The 16,192-nt window shown below is 46.5% G+C and overlaps 1 protein-coding gene across 1 annotated transcript in view; it reads right to left on the bottom strand.

Annotated features, from left to right (window-relative positions):
- Positions 1-16,192, bottom strand: part of adarb2 (adenosine deaminase RNA specific B2 (inactive)) — a 134,707-nt gene that overhangs the window by 52,605 nt on the left and 65,910 nt on the right. Inside the window, exon 2 of the mRNA XM_040167633.2 lies at positions 598-684. Within this exon, the coding sequence (XP_040023567.2) occupies positions 598-684 (87 nt within the window). The remainder of the gene's footprint in view (positions 1-597; positions 685-16,192) is intronic.

Raw genomic sequence — 16,192 nt, 5'->3', positions numbered from 1 at the left:
CGTTCTGTAATCTGCCTCCAAATTGGTTCTGAATCTGTGTCGTATGTGGGAAACATTGGCCCCTGTGGCCAATGCAGAGCATCAATCCTATTTGTAATGGGGGTGGGGATCACATCGAGTGGCAGACATTCCATGAAAGGATAAAATGTCTGTAGCCTGCTTTATTTCACACTTCTGTCCTCCGTCAGAGCAAAGCCTGAACAGCTGTGATACGCTCTTCAAACCTAGTTAGAAGTGGTGGCGTATTGCATTTCTGATGGGAAATGAACCCAAAAGGGGGCCTTAGATCTTGCTACGAGAATGTTGATGGTGGGATGGGAGGCCGGGATCAAGTGCTGATATTCAGGTTTGGGCTGAGGCAGATTTGCAGGCCTGCATTGACTAATGACGTATTCATCACACTCACATCTAATATTCAATCGCTAAAGATAATACAGCTTTGAACACACACGTTGACATCCGTGCGCAATCAAAACGGCGTCCCTCAAATAATTCATTATGTGGGTGACAGACGGATCATTTCCATATTAGGCCCGACACCCAGGGAATTAGCGCGGCGTGCTGACGGAGGGGAAGAAGAAAGCGGCGGCAGCTTACTTAAACTGTCCTCGTCCTCTGTGCTGCTGGTCCCAGGGCTTATGTACTTGAAGGGGGCGATCAATGCTGACAGCATACTGACTTTCTCTGGAGGAGAGACAACAGACAAGCAGAGTCAACAAGAGGGCAGCGGCAAAGAGATGTTCTGATAGTTTTATTGATCGAAGGCGCCGGGCCGATGGGCGGGGCGGCAGAGCGAGGCCGCTTTTCTCCGTCGCCCCGCGCACGGCCCGAGACACACACGTGGAAGACTTAAAAGGGCCTCACGAGGAAAACAACAACGCACACGAAGCACACAGTACACACATATAGCCTCATGCAGGAATATGGTTATCCTAAAAGTTCAAGACAAGTAAATAACTTGATTAAACGTATGTGCATGACCAGAATTTGGGCACTTTAAGGCATTTCAAACCTTCCACAGACACACAAAGAGCATTTATGTTGTGTGATAAAGTTCCTTCCTTTTCTCCCGTTCCCCCGCCCGGCTGCTGCTGCTGTCCAGGTGTGCGTGTTGTTTACAGTATGAAGCCCTATTAGGGCCTCCGCTTGGTCTGGTGCGCTCCATGCAGCGCTGAGTAGAATTGACAGACCAGTCTGGCTCCTTAATTACACCCCCCTCTCCCCCTCCATCCCCCACACCACACTTGCTTTTCCGCCAGCTAATGATCAATAAGAGCGAGGTGCCCGGAGAGGCAATGAGAGAAAGCGAGAGAGAAGCTGAAGGAGGACAGAAGTAAGGGGGAGGTGATAAAGTAGGTGAAACGAAGCGAGAGGGAGAAGATGAGCTGGAGTGACTTTGTGTCGGTGTGTGGGGGGTCAGAGGGTGAGCCTGAGGTCAAGACGCCTCCTGAGCTCCTGGAGCAGTGCGGCATACTAAATGCAGCACTAAACATGTGTTGATAAGAGCACGATGTTGTGAATGAGCAGGGCCGCCTTTGCCCCCCCCCCCCCCCCCCCGCAGCTCAGAGGCACTAGAGGGGCTTGCCGAGTCTCTCTGACACACATGGATTCACTCTAAGCACTGAGGCTGGAGCCGGTCCTCTTGGGCCGCCATCACAATACAGCCATTTGCATTCTGACCTAATTACGGACTAAAGCTCAACACAAGCAGCAATCTGCCGCCAAATGACTCCCTCGGCCAACAAGGTCATTACCCGGGCCGTTTTCAAATCAGCATATATTGTTGCTGAAACCCTAAAGGCCCTTTTTACGATACGAAACAGGACCGTCTGGTGTGTTCACGAGGGCAGCAAAATTAGAGGTGTTTGCTTGTACAGCATATCTTAACTGTTTTTTTTTTGTTGTATTTTTCACACAAAATGTATCCAGTTCCTCTGTAGCGTGAAAGACAAATGTGCACATCAGGCATGAAATTGCAGACAATTAACAAACAGGAGTTTCCCCACTGCGCCCTGAGATGAATGGTGTATGTCTGAGGGGTCGACACCACCCACACAACAGCCTCTGCCAAGTCAAAGGGCCCACTGGGGCATAGACCGTCAGACGGTGTGACCAGATGCACGCAGTGTGTACAATATATGAGCCTGAGCAAATCCATTCAGCAAAGAGAATAAGCTGAGGGCGGCAACAGTCGAATGTGAAGGTTTGGAGCGCACAAGCAGAGGCGAGCAGTCGGATATTCTGTCGATCTTCTTCACTTCTGTTTGACGAGAATAAAGATCTGAGAGGGGATACAGGAACGGTGCTCATACCCGTGTTGTACCTTCACAAGCCGTCCTTTATCTTCGACACCCAATTCAATAAGGGGCCGGTTTGAACAACAGAAATGGGTTATCACTACTGATTAGAAGTATTCTGTTTATTTGATAGAAGTATACTGGCCCTGATGCTACCGAAGTCTCTCTTATCTATGGCCAATGTGAATAATTGTACCGGCAGGTAAAAGACTTCTGAGAGGTAGACAAAGACTAAGGCCCCATCTCCACCTGCAGTTAGCATGGGATGTGTGTCTGTACAAGGACAAACAAGAGAATGCGTGCGAAAGTGAATTGTGACCTCAATCAAAATAATAATCCGTAAAGCATTAAAATCAGGGTTCATCAGGTGTAAATGCGTTTGTACAGTGTGTCTATTCTTTACACTCTACATTCTTTGCAGCCTACAAACTATACATTTGTCAGTGACTGTTTACGGGAAATACGACTCCCGGCGCGACCATGGTGAGAAAATGCAGCGGTAGAATCACCAAATCTACTTTGGACTTCAACGGTTATTTGGATGGATTTTTAGATTGAGAATCTAAACTGTGACACCAGCAGGTTGGTCATCAAACAAAGTATTGACCTGATGATGGCGCCAGGTGAGGTAAAGGGATAACAGAGGTTATTACAATTTACAAATCTGTCTGGGAAACACGGATATCTGTGCTTAATCGCATGGCATTTAATTCAATAGCCCCCTAAAAGGTCATTGATAAAAAGAGGGGACTAATTCTGTGCAATTACTCCAGTGTTAAGGCACATTACTGAGCTGCATAAAAGCCTCAATAGATCCTTTCATTCCGTATGCGCAGTATTTCTTATAAGTTCACAATCAAAGCAGAGCGTTTTTGTATAGAGCTCTTCAGGTCTGCATCATTTCAAAGAAACAATTCTTTTCACTTTCAATGGACCGCAGTTCATTTCAAATGTCTCAGGAAGTAGCTATTGAGTGGGAAATATCATGTTTTCAATAACTCTGATGCTGAATCAAGTGTGCCTTGGTAAGCAGTGCAGTTTAGAGGTCATCCTGCAAATGCCACCTCTGATCGCTTTTTGATAGCTTTATGAAGCGCCGGCACAAATGCACTTCACTCTGATTTATGGGCGAGCTGCGTGCAGCGTCAGAGGCACTTTGTGTTTGCAGTTTACAGTAGGTGTAGTGTGATTGATTTTCCTTAGAGAGATACAGCATATTTCCAGCCTTTTGTAAATTAAAATGCACTGCACACAGCTCACATGGAGGGAACTGGTTTGTTGCAACATTCCACACATTGCGCATGTGGAGGAGTAAAGGCATAAGTCGTCCTCCATAATGTCTGTGCACTGCTGGAAATCTAAGCTGGTTTCCAGGAAATAATGTTATTTCACATTACATAAAGGTAAAACAGAGAGGTCACAGAAATTCAAGCAAATATTCTTCATATTGTTGAACTCAATGCTGTTTTTGCGTGTTTATTTGGCCTCGTTTGTTAAACAAATATCTCTTGAATTTATCTTCGGCTTCACCGACTCTCTGAACTCCTACATTAAATAACAAACAAAAAAAGTTGATGCATACCATCAGTTTAGTGAAGGAAAAACACAACGGTGGGTGGAGGTAAAGGGAGTTAACTGTAATAATAATAATAACGTATTCAGTGTTTAAAGAGTAACTGCTCACCTTAACATGTTTAAGCTTCAAACTAAAATGTAACTGTTATGGGATGATCGACTTAATGAAATAAAGGGATATTAACAACGCGCTGTAATACTTATGCTCCAAAGCCCAAAAGTTGAACCTGACAAAAAGTCCACACATAACTCTTTACGCCAACCGCACATGTGGGTTATTTCTTCAGGCTGCGGTACATGCGAGCGCTAATTTACATTTAGTCTGCAGTTTGGGTTGTTGCCCCCAAGTCCGTGAAAGACACTATTTTATAAATCTCAAAGAACTCAAACATAAAAGTGGGCATGGTGCATTGAGGGAGTAAAAAAGAGGCAGTGGGATGCATTAGCACAGATTGCTGGATATTTAGCACCTGATTAGCCGCAGTGAGGGCGGAGCAGCCGGGCCATCTGCTTTACATTTGCTTCACGTGGACATGGGTGCCAAGGACGGACAGTTTGGTGAATGCTGTCTGTCTTGTGCAGATGTCCACGTTTGTCGTATGAATGTATGTTGAGACACGCGGCACTGAGGTCGATGCCTTGGCGGCTCGTTGTGGTGCAGACACAGTTACAGCAGTGTGCCCGTTCTTTAAAGATGAATCTAATTAAGAAAAGCAGACAGGCAATGGAGGCCGGTTTAAGAAACCCAAACATTATTTTCATGTTTTCATAGAAACATGTTTTTGTTTTACCTTGCAACACTTGGAAGTAATAAAGCAGCATGATCTGTAAATGACCTGAGAAAATAATACTCCCACAAACAGAAGGCTACAGTCTAATTTCATTATTGTCGAATATGCTTTACTGCTGTTGCTTCATTCCTTTTTGCTACTTTAAGTCAGGTATTTTTTCTACTTCACACATTCTTTTCCCTTTGCTTATATTGCTTTTTGCCACATTACACAAAGTAATATTACACCCGTGGCCTCTTGGCCTTCACCTTACTATACAATAAAAGACAGGATTTAGAGCCTGTTTGAACTCACGGGCAGCGCTGGCAGAAAGGGCTTCTCTAGGCAGCAGAATTCAACACGATATCCCACTGAGGGATGCGGGAGCAGCAGAACTCCAGTGGACATTAAAACGCTTAATCAACATTTGACGCCTCTCTCTCTCTTCGCTTGTTTTCTCCGGCATTCCATTTGACAGTGAGACACAGAATACACCGCCAGGCTCCGGAGATAGTCGAGCGTCACCGAGGAGCCTGCTCAGCGTCTGTGACGGCCGTGGGATGCACGGGTGCAGGTCGGGGGGGGGGCTGAGAGCGCCACTTGTATCTCCTCAAAGCCCTCTCGCTTTCAGCGCAGGAGGGAGACTTGAGAACACTGTCACGATGAAAGCTTTTTAATGTCTTCGCTCGTGCCTGAATTGAGCAAAAGGATGCTTTTTTTTTTTTCATGGAACAAAATAAATACATTTTTAACTGCATTTTCATTCCCACCTCAAAAAGAATGCGTGCTGCCTTTGCCTGCGTTTCCCTGCGAAAGCTTTTAGCGCTAATATGGCGGCATTTGAACAATGGCACCCAAAAGTGCTGCGCTGTGCCTCTATGAAAAGACACACAAGCTCAGAATGAACTTGTTGAAATGTGAGTCCTGGAACAGCAACATAAATTAATTCCAAATGCTGTCGCCATCCACCGCCCAAATATATTTTCTCAATTAAAAGCAAACAGTTCCTTTTTTTTTTTTTTTTCTTACCACAGTACCACAGATCACGATCTCTACCTGATAAGTGGCAGATTGAATGCGCACTCGCTTCCCCTTTTAACAGAATATTAATGCAGGCTGCCATCCATGAGAATGACTCATTTACAAGCGCGCGGAGGAAGCCGAGGACTCAAACCTGGAAGAGGTTTGTCGCCTCGCGCGTTTGATAACAAGCACTCAAGTGTATTTACAAGGCAGAGCGAGCGAGATAAGTCTGCCGCTGTAATGACACGGAGCAGGTCAGGGCTGTCTCTGCCTCCCGGCGCGTGCTTGTTTTTCTCCCTCTCTCTCTGACATGGCGGCGGGAACCTGACCCCGGTGGGTGGTCCCCAATCTGCCAGGGTGGTGGGAGTCGATTGGAAGGTGCAGGGTTGGGCACAAATTGGCCCGATCTCGTGCAGGCTCACACCTGGACGGCTGCCGGAACTGAGAGAGTCACTTGCGAAGGTGTGTGAGAGAAAAACAGCAATGGAGTGACTTTTTCTTGGTGCAACTTCATAAGAAATACAATGTGTGTGTGTGTGTGTGTTTGTTGGGACACGTCTACTCCCCTGAATTTGTGCTTTGTGATTTCACTTTTTTTAAGCCAGCTCACCCGTCGCCCATCACCCTCATCCATTCAACCTCTCGCTCCCTCCGTTCAATACTTCCCCCGCATGCCGTCCTTTCCTGTGCGTAACCGCCTCCCTCCTCTCAGCGAATAAACCTGCCAGCTTCAGTGAGATCTCCCCCCCCAGCAGTGTTTTATGCCTCGCATTATGACACACATAATCAGCCTGGCTGTTTGCACTACTTTGTTCAGCACAAATTGCTGCACCGATGGTCGCGCCGAAAGCACAGATGGGACGTGGACATTTTTCCTCGGCTGTTCCGTACCACAGAGCCCAACACATCTGGTATGCGGCGAGAAGCATCTTTGCACTAATTTGTTTGTCACTATACATTGAAGGGACGATCTGTCATCCTGCCATGCTTTGGTTGCGGCATGATGTTTGAAGAACATGGCTAGTCATAAGTTTCAGGCGGGCCGGTTGGCTGGCCGGCCACTTGGGACTCGCTCACAGGAGCCATCTGACTTGTGGGAGGCACGTTGTCATTTTTGACAGAGAGGGACCAAATTGTTGGACGGAAATGTCGACTCGTGGCACAAAACATGAGCTAGTAGGCTAGTCAGCTGGACATGCTAACAATTGCTGCTTACATTGGAGTAAATTATCAAACAAACATTTTTTTAATCAATTTGAGGGGGACAACAGATACAAATAAAAGAAACAACCTTCCAATTCTGCCATGCCTAGTTACGGCTGCTAAGCTTTGGATGTGGAATTGCTGTTTGGGTCATGTGACACCTCGACATGAATAGAATATCTGGGTCCGCCCCCCGGGTCTCCGAAGTCTGCCTTGCTGTGCAAGTTTATGGGGGAAAAAAGATAAAAGAAAGGGATGAATGCAATCTGACAGCTCATAATATCTTATTGCTAATTCTGTGCCCTATATTTAGTGTGATTTTAAGTCAATTAAAGAACCGTTTGATGTTGATGCGTTCAGACTTGGAAATTAAGCACCAGTCTGCTAGTTTGTTAGTGGACGGTGTCCTGTTGTCACGCCAACCGTCTCCTACGGGCCGCATAGCTGCGCTGGAAAGGTTGCCGTTGCTATTTGCACACAGGAAGTATTGTAAATGCAGCTTTGAATAAACAGACACTTTTAAGGATATGTTTTTATCCAAGATATCGTGAAAGGAAAGACTGGAAGGGGGACAGGAAAAGTGGAGCTTTTGACTGAAATGTAAATGGCACGCTGCTCGCACAAAAATCTATTTTTCAGGGAGGAAAGAAAAAAAAGACACTTATCTGTCGACAAGCACTTTCCTTTTCTAGTTAAGAATGACATTAATATTGGAGGGGAGAATGACGCTGTGGTAATACTGGCTGCAAAGGGACTTTTCGGGGAAAGTTTCGGGCACTCAGCATGTTAGAAATATCAGTTTTACCTTTGCGTAAATTGAAAAAGGAAATGCATCCACAGTCTCCCTCGGTGTGTGTTTTAGCCCTGTCTAGTAATTTAAAAAAACATTTTCCAATTTGCAAAAATTTCTGGTAAGAAAACTACATAAGAAGGTAAAGCAGGAAATATGATTTCCTGTCATTTAATACACTGAATTTGAGGTTATAAAGATTTTTAGGGGGATGAATTGGCAGAGCCAGGAGAGTGATCACAGTGATCACAGAGTGAAAAACTCTTCACATAGCGTCTGAAATCTAAAATGTTTAAAGATATATATGCAGTGGGGAGAACAAGTATTTGATACACTGCCGATTTTGCAGGTTTTTCCATTCCATTTCCTTTTTGTAGTTACTCCTACATGCTTTGTAGGAGTCTGTACTTTTTATCATAGGTACAAAACAAAAATCCAGAAAATCACATTGTACGATTTAAAAAAATATATTTTGCAGTTTATTGCATGACATAAGTATTCGATCACCTGAATAATTGTGCATTTACAAGTCTCCACAGATAAACCGAAGGCCTCCGCTTGCGTGCCACATTCAGGACAGCTTGTTAAAAATATGGAATATGGAATAACAAAAAAAGCAAAGCCTTCGCGTGAAACCAATGTACAGTGGAGCGGCACTAAAGAGACAGAGAGAAAACAGAGATGATATATTTAGTCCTCAAACTGTCATCCATTTCTGAGCGCTGAATAATGGAGCGGTAGAAAGTGGGCACGCGCACACATTAAAAGGCTTTTGCTGTATCGCTTTGATTCGGTGCCACAGAGATGAAGGTGTGTTGTGTCATCGCGCATCGCAATGTTCTCTGTCCCCATGAGCACAAGCCCACATCTTCTCTATTACCATGTTTTGAAGCTGTACTTCTCTCTGGCAGATCAGCAGTGACATCCACATTGATCTGAAAATAAGGTCATGGAAGCAGCCAGCAGAAGGTCTTTGCTTTACACAGGGTGACCAGCTGGAAATGACCAAAGAAATATGGAATTGTAAGTCTTTGAAGAACATTGTCCAAGAAGACATATGAAAACCTTATGAATCCGTATCATGCAGGGGTGGAGTAGCGGGTAATCACACCCAAATTCGTCCGCATGAAAAGAGTCTGCCACTCTACAGGTTGAAAAAAAGTATTACAAGTTGTATTCATGGTGTCTTTGGCAGCAGTCACAGTGCTTCTAAACTGAATATAGAAAAGAGCTAATGAAGCCAAACATTACAAGGCCAACGTCACATGGAGGTAAAAGTGACAATTATTCTGAGGGGGCATCAAGAAGCCTCATCCCAACCACTCCGGAAGTCGCTTTCATTCACGCGAGCCCCCCCCCGCACCCCCATCACCTGCGCGCCTTGGATCCACGAGCCAGCGCTACCTTCCCTACGCGGCAGAATGAATGATGGGTAATCGCGTAGGAGTGTGAGGTCATTATCGAGACGTGGAAGTTGAAATCGGCGCGCCAGAGGCTTCATTTGTGTCGCATTCACGACTCCCTTTGACTTTGAAGTGTGCGGCACACCTGACTCTTAGTGGGGAGACTCGAGTTCTTTTCGAAGCCAAAGCAGGCTGATCTATGTCGAGAGTGGGGGGGGGGGCTCCACAATGCCTCCTAAAAACGCAGCATGGAAGACATTTGGGAAGTCAAATGTAACGTTTGTTCTTTTGTGTAGCAATGTCTTGGGTTCATCGTGACAGAGAAGGAAATGTGTATGTCGTGTGTGCGTGTGTCAATACGTCAAGATTTGACAAGAAGCTAATGAGAGCCACTATTACCTCCCTGTGTAGTGAGGGGACAAAATATAAATATATGTAACCTTACGGCCTTGTCTCTCGTTGCCGGCCATATTGAAGGCCTGCACTCTGAATGCACAAAATAAAAATAAATAAAACAACTGTTATTCTTTATTTTGCCGCATACGATTCAGTGTTTTAAAGATACGTTGCGGCGAGTTAACCATAGCTGGTAGTCAGTGCCTGGTGTCAATAAAGTAAAAGCCAGATATTTTTTGTAGGGCTATTAGGTCACTTCTAAAACTAAAATAATGACATATGGTGGTGATTATCGGGCTGGATTGTTTTGGTGTGACTTATATCAACTCTGGAGGAGGCTGCAATCGCTCCAATCGACTGTATCGCACTCGGCTTGTGGTGGTCAAAGTGAAGAAAGACATTTGAAAAACTCACCAGAGTTGTCTTTTTCAAGATACCATAGCCCTGTTGCTCCAGATAATCTAGACTTTTTGTGAGCCTATTTCATTTCAACACTACGCCTGCTAACCGCACGCTCCCAGCACAAGTAAGCGAGCATCTATCCTGCATACTGTCAGCTCCCCGAGCAACGGCACACTATCTCCACGCTGTAGTTGACGGGTGCAGTTGGGTAGAAGGAAAATTGGCCCACCATGAAACTGCTCACTGCAAGCTGTGTGCTCCTGTGGATGAACAGCACTACAGGTTAAAAGAGACATGTGTATCTTTGGGTATAACTGTCTATTTAAGAATGTGATAAGTAGTGTGATTTCTTTATTTTTGTCTAAATTTGAAAAAATATAACACCATTTACTTTCAGTTGTCCTCACCTACACCCACACTGAGTCAAGAACGTTTACTTCTCCGGTTCTTACTCATTATTTGCGCACAGCTGAATCACAGAAGGACCTCCATGACACTGGGCGTGGTTGCTAGGCGACCTGTGATGCAACTACACAGCCTTCTGGCAGTATCATTATCGTTTCCAGACATAGGTGTTTTATAAGTTAGAAGATATCCAACTCCCTCCTGCTTCCATGCTCAGATTTCTGCTCTGAGTCACTTTCCTCTGCTCTAAAGTGGGTGGCTGCTACCTCCAGGATCACGCCACACATTCAGTCATTTTCAAGGCTACGTGAACCACCAGTTAGTAAGAGAGTGTGGTGATGCCATCTCCAGTGTAATCAGGTGAAAAGCCGATTCTAAATAAACAAAAATGATACCTGCGCCTCCCTCAGAGGGAATGTTTCGGTCCCCCGCAGAGTAAATAATGGAATCAGAGATGTTATCCGCTGTCTGTGCATCTCCTGGTGCATGACCCAAAACAGACAAGCCCATGAAATGGAACACCAGCTTAGTATTGCTCTGCGAGACTCCGATGTGTGGAAACAAATAGAGTTTGGCACTGCTACCCTACATCCCTGTGTATGATACAGTGTGTCCTAAATGCTCCCTGACAGTAATACAAGCCTTTGTCTATTTGGGCACGCGCAGCGACGCGGATCGGAGGGGAGGAGACTCGCAGCCTGTGTCTTTGTGAGGCCTTTTGCATTGTTTGAGTTCGGTTGTCTGCATCCAAGGAAACAGAAATCCCCACCGTGCACTGCAGGTGGCTGTTAGCTGAGGATACCTAGCCCCCCGGTTCTTAAAATGAGACTGAAAGTATCGTATACGCTGAGTATTGAGATCCGGAGTTGACAGTTCTGTGAAAGTCCTCCATGTATCTGTGTCATGGCATGAGGGGCGAGGCAGGAGAGGCAAAGAGATTTGGTAACTAATAAGTTTGACAGTGTGAGGCACCGTTTGATGCATTTAATAAGTGTAGCAGCTGTGTTGTTAGAAGTTATAAAGGTATAAAGTACAGTATGCATTAGGGTGGGGCTACCTCCGTCCAAATATGGGCACTTCTGTTTACTGGCTGCATGAAACCAAGTTGGCGTCGGCCGAAATTCAAGGTGGCGACGGCCAAAACAGAAGAACTCAAGTCTTCATGGTGCCAGTGCACAAAACGGGTGACATCACAACTATGAGGTCTCTTATTCAGCCTAAGTACTGCGTATAGGAGGGCGGTATTACCCTTTATAGAATTTGTCGATGCAAAATGGATGGCGTCCAGCTAGTGCTTTGAAAATTGGTTTTGTCTGTGTGCAATCAAAGATCCAATATCTGGGGGAAAAAGAGAATCCAATAACCGGAAGGCATCGTCTCATTGTGTTCAGCGTAGTTCACAAATGTGCCGGCTGCGGGCTGTACTTCCTGTTGTGTTCTGAGAAATAAACGGAAATGGTAATAATAAAAATAATGGAGGATTTTCTACCTCCCTAACAGGGGCCGTTTACGCCTTGTAATCACTGGCCCTGCTCCACCTCCTCCCTCTGCCCGTGTGCATGCTGCTGTAAGCCCCTCCACCTGGCCGCCTGTCGCCCTGCCTGTCAGAACGACTATCTACCTATCAATCTGAGAGTGTGTCCGCCTGCGCGTGGCGATAAGGAGCCGCGGGTGTCTGTAGCCCTGACACCAGCTGGTTTGTGCCGGCCTCTTTCCCTTTAGGGGGCCCGGTTTTTGAGAAAATCCCCAACAAATCCTGCTGACTTTGTGTGCGTGTGTGTTGGCGTGCGTGTGTGTTTGTGTGGCTGTTTGCATTGTGCGTGTGTGTGCTGTGCCAGGTAGGTCTGTCAAAACAAAGATGACAGGGAGCTGTACATCTTTTATCGTCATATTTTGACATCACTCACACCTGATTTAATATTGCAATTGCGTTTTCAGAAGCAGCACAAAGGGACGGTTCTCATTTAGAGAAACACACAGAGTCTCTGCTGGGTTAAAATCAACATGCCATAAAAGGGTAAAAGCAGAATGTATCTGTTACTCAACTTAGAATGGCCTCTAATCGGTTTCCCAGTTCATATTGTATGATATTCAATCAATGCAGATGATTCTCACGAAGCTTTACTCCTCTGATACTTTCCGGTGGTTCAGATCAGGTCTCATTCTGCATTCATCAGTTCACGCATTCACAATAGCAACGCCATTAGCAACCAACGGCCCGCAAATCGTGGGTGGAGCAACCTGTCCTGATGTGAACTCAGCTCCCGGATCCATCCGTCATTTACCGCAGGCTGACTGTTATCTGAGCGGGTCCGCCCCCACGCGCCAGGGGCCACTCTCGCACATCCACGGTAACTTGGGCTTCCAGATTGATTTGGATCAAGTGCGCTAACAGGCGGGTGAAGAGGGGGACTGTAGCTGAGGAACGCCATTCGCAGGCTCCCTCAGCCCCGTGTTGTTCAACACTCAAAGATTTTATCCCCACTTCCAGCCGCTTCCCTTTTCATGGCCTTGCGTCGGAGGCGAGCGGCGGGAAGGACGGACGAGTCGGAATGAAACAACATGTCTCCGTACCGCTTTGGCGCCGCGGCGACTGTGGATAGAATGTATATTCAACACACCCAGAGCCTGTTTGCAGAGATAATTAAATTCTCAAAGGACGCGAGGAGACGCAACACGTAAATTAATTTGAGCCGCGGCAAACAGACAGGATTTATGCCGCTTTGGCGGAAGCATTCACTTCCAGAACAAATAAATGGGATGTTTTTTAAATTAATTACTGTTCCAGTGCGCCATTAAAGAGTATCAGTTATCGGATGACTTTCAAATACACACTCGGCTCTTTTGATGTGTTAATGATGACAAAGTAAATCCTGCTTCCCTGCCGTGGAGGAGTTAGGAGAGGAGACAGAAGTAGAGGGAGAAAAAGAGCAAAGCGCATGAATGAGTAGAAAGAGGTGTGAGGGAATAAATCGCAACGAAACAGTTCAAACTCGGGAAATAATGTCTACTCTCTATCAACTCCTTAATGTCAAGGTGACAGGCTTCACGGTTCAGAAACCAAAGTATTCCTGTTTTTATTCTGCATTCAGCAGCCCTGAGAAGGGTTCAAGTGGAGGTTCACGTGGTGCCTGAGGCTCGCTCAGACTACCGTAGAAATACACAAGCTTCACTCGCTCCAAACCAACGCGTGTCTAAATGTAGGCCAGAATTACAGCGATATGTGTCTCCCCCTCTCCTGTTGTAATGCAGGGCTGGATTTAATAGTCCGGCTGTTAATCCGTGTCAAGGAAGGCAGAAAAGGCCCATTTGACACGGGCTAACTTCCCTCTGTAATTAGAAAACCTCATTAAGTTCATTAAGTCATTCCTTGTGTTGGGGGATTTGTTTTACATGCGTCGCCCGCAGACTCCGGCCCCCGCTGGCAGAGAGCGGACCAAGTTTCCGAATCAAGCGCACGGCACGGGAACCGTTGGGGATGACAGGAACAAAAAGCAATTTTTCAATGATAAAAAGCCGCTGCAGCTATCAGTCTCATATCATATGAGCACCACTTTGATGGGGAAGGATATCATTGTGACACATTGCTGAGAGGGCTTTTGTTTTTCTATTTATCAGCGGCCTTGAGCACACGGAGTGGGGACGGACGAGGGCGGGGGAGATACCTTGTGCGGCCTCAGGAAGCATCACGGTAACAGATGACTAGACGCCACCGCCACCGGCCCTTTGTTTTTTCTCATATTTTTTCCCCCCAGTTTTGCTCCCTGGACCCAATGATTCCAATTTGGGTGTCAGTGAGAGCAGCGATTCATCATTGGCTGGATTACTTAGTGGGCCGAGAGGAGAGGGCCATTCATCTCCGTAGCTGCCACCACCCTGGCCAGAGAGGAGCCACCAGAAGAAAACCAGAACAAATGTACCCACGTGCACGCAGCTACGCCACCAATGTAGGAGGAAATGTGTCGCACCGGAGCACAAACCTCACATAATCGAACATTTTAAATGACCATACAATTAAGGCTTTGTGGGGCTGGAGGTGGCTAAGCTTAGCACAACGATAAGGAGCAGAGCAGCAGGCGCACATTTTTTTATGATAATAAAATTGGGTCCGAACAAAAAGCAGAAGAAGAAAAACGACGACCAACATCTTACCGGTTGTTCTTTGAGTCCGAGCAGTTGGCAATCCTAACCTCTCCACACACACAGACACACAAATAGGGATACACACCCCTGCCGGGCCTGAACACCCGCGTGTGCCAATAACACGGAGGAACCACTTGCTTCACCGCAGGTGAAAAACAAGGGAGAAATCCTCGCACAGCGTGTTGCATTTACAACACGCCTCTCTGGGGCATTAACGTAAATCTGCAGCGTGTGCTCTTTATTCTAATGCCGTGAATATCGAGGCCTCTATTAATTTCAGGGAGGCGACTATAGAACAAGAAGCTCACGCACAGGGTGACCCGCGAATGGTAAATGGGCTCCTCGAGGTAAAATAAAACATTCCTCGGTCTTACTTTGGCGGTATACAAAGAGGCAAAGAGCACGTATTCTCTGAGCCATGCCGAGGGAGCGCCTCGACACACACAGATAAACCTAATCTCGCTGTGTTCCTTGGAGGTCCAAAAAAAGAGTTTTCTCCTCTTTTACCACGGGCCACGCGGCGGACGACAGAGCGGCCCCCACGTTGCTCGAAAGCTGTGTGACAGGTCGGGGAGCCGTCTGAAATGCCACGGCTAAATGATCGGCTCCTGCCGAAGGACGGGGGGCGCGGCGCGAGAGAGAGAGAGAGACTGGAGAGAACGCAGAGATTCCATCTGGAGTCCGCTTATTCTTGTGAGTCGCATCAAAAGGAAAAAGTAATTAAGTCGTCTGAGGATGTTATTGGGAAGGAGAATTCTATCAGTGGGCTGAGGGTTTGTGATGCCTGCAGCTTATCCAGCCTCTGTGTGCACGTGCGTGCGCGTTTGTGTTTCTGTGACTGACGCGCCGCCGTGCAGCAGAAGATGAGACCTCTGTTGTGCATTCGCAACAGGCGCAGCCAGCCGCTCCTCATTAACCTTTTGGGAGATAAGCCTGTTTTAAGTCCATGTTTGAACAGCCTGTGTGAAGTATCTCCCTCTGATATGTGGCTAGCCAACCTCCCAACCCCCTCCATCCCTCCACATTCAAAATTCCACTTCCCTCACCATGGTCAGATTACCAGAATTAAATTTCAATTTCAATCACGGGCCGGCAAATCTCCATAAATCTAGCACCTGAGCCCCCCCCCCTAATTACGGAACAAGCATTGTGGGGCGGCCCGCTGGCGTGGCCCGCTAACAAGGTTAAAAAGGTGCAAAGTGTGCGTAATGGGAAGCAGAGAAACTCACTGAGCAAATTGTTAACACCATGTTGGGTACTCCACTTCTTTGTCTTTTTCCCCAGCCAGCGGGAGACACGCAGCACCTTGTTAGGGGCGCCGGGCTCGAAGTAATGTAATTTAGCTAAGTGGCGAATGCCGAGGGTGCCAGATGTGCGTCGCGCGGTGGATCGGTGCAGCCAGCGGTGATGGAGGCGAAGCTGTCGCATTATCTGCTGCTCGCTGGACTGCTGCAGACACACGGACATAACTGGCAAAGAGGCAAAGTCTGTTTTACTGAGGGGACCTAGTCACGAGCGTTTATTCTGTCAATACGCACGGCAGAAATGTTACTTCAAACAAATATTTGAAAACGGCTTCGACAGAGTGATATGAAAGCACTCGTAATTTAGTTACACAAGAGGACGCGTTTATCCAAGAGCTCGCTGTGATCCTCTAATAGGGTGTTTCAAGTGTAAAACCAACACCTTCAAAAGATACCCCCTAAGATTTTTCATGAAATCAAACGCCCTTTTATCATCCTATCTATGGGCGGCATTTGTTTATGAAATAACCAATACAAGACT

This window comes from Gasterosteus aculeatus, chromosome 21 (assembly GCF_964276395.1).
Source record: "Gasterosteus aculeatus chromosome 21, fGasAcu3.hap1.1, whole genome shotgun sequence".
In the NCBI taxonomy this organism is placed as follows: Eukaryota; Metazoa; Chordata; class Actinopteri; order Perciformes; family Gasterosteidae; genus Gasterosteus; species Gasterosteus aculeatus.
This window is presented reverse-complemented; position numbering and strand designations above follow the sequence as displayed.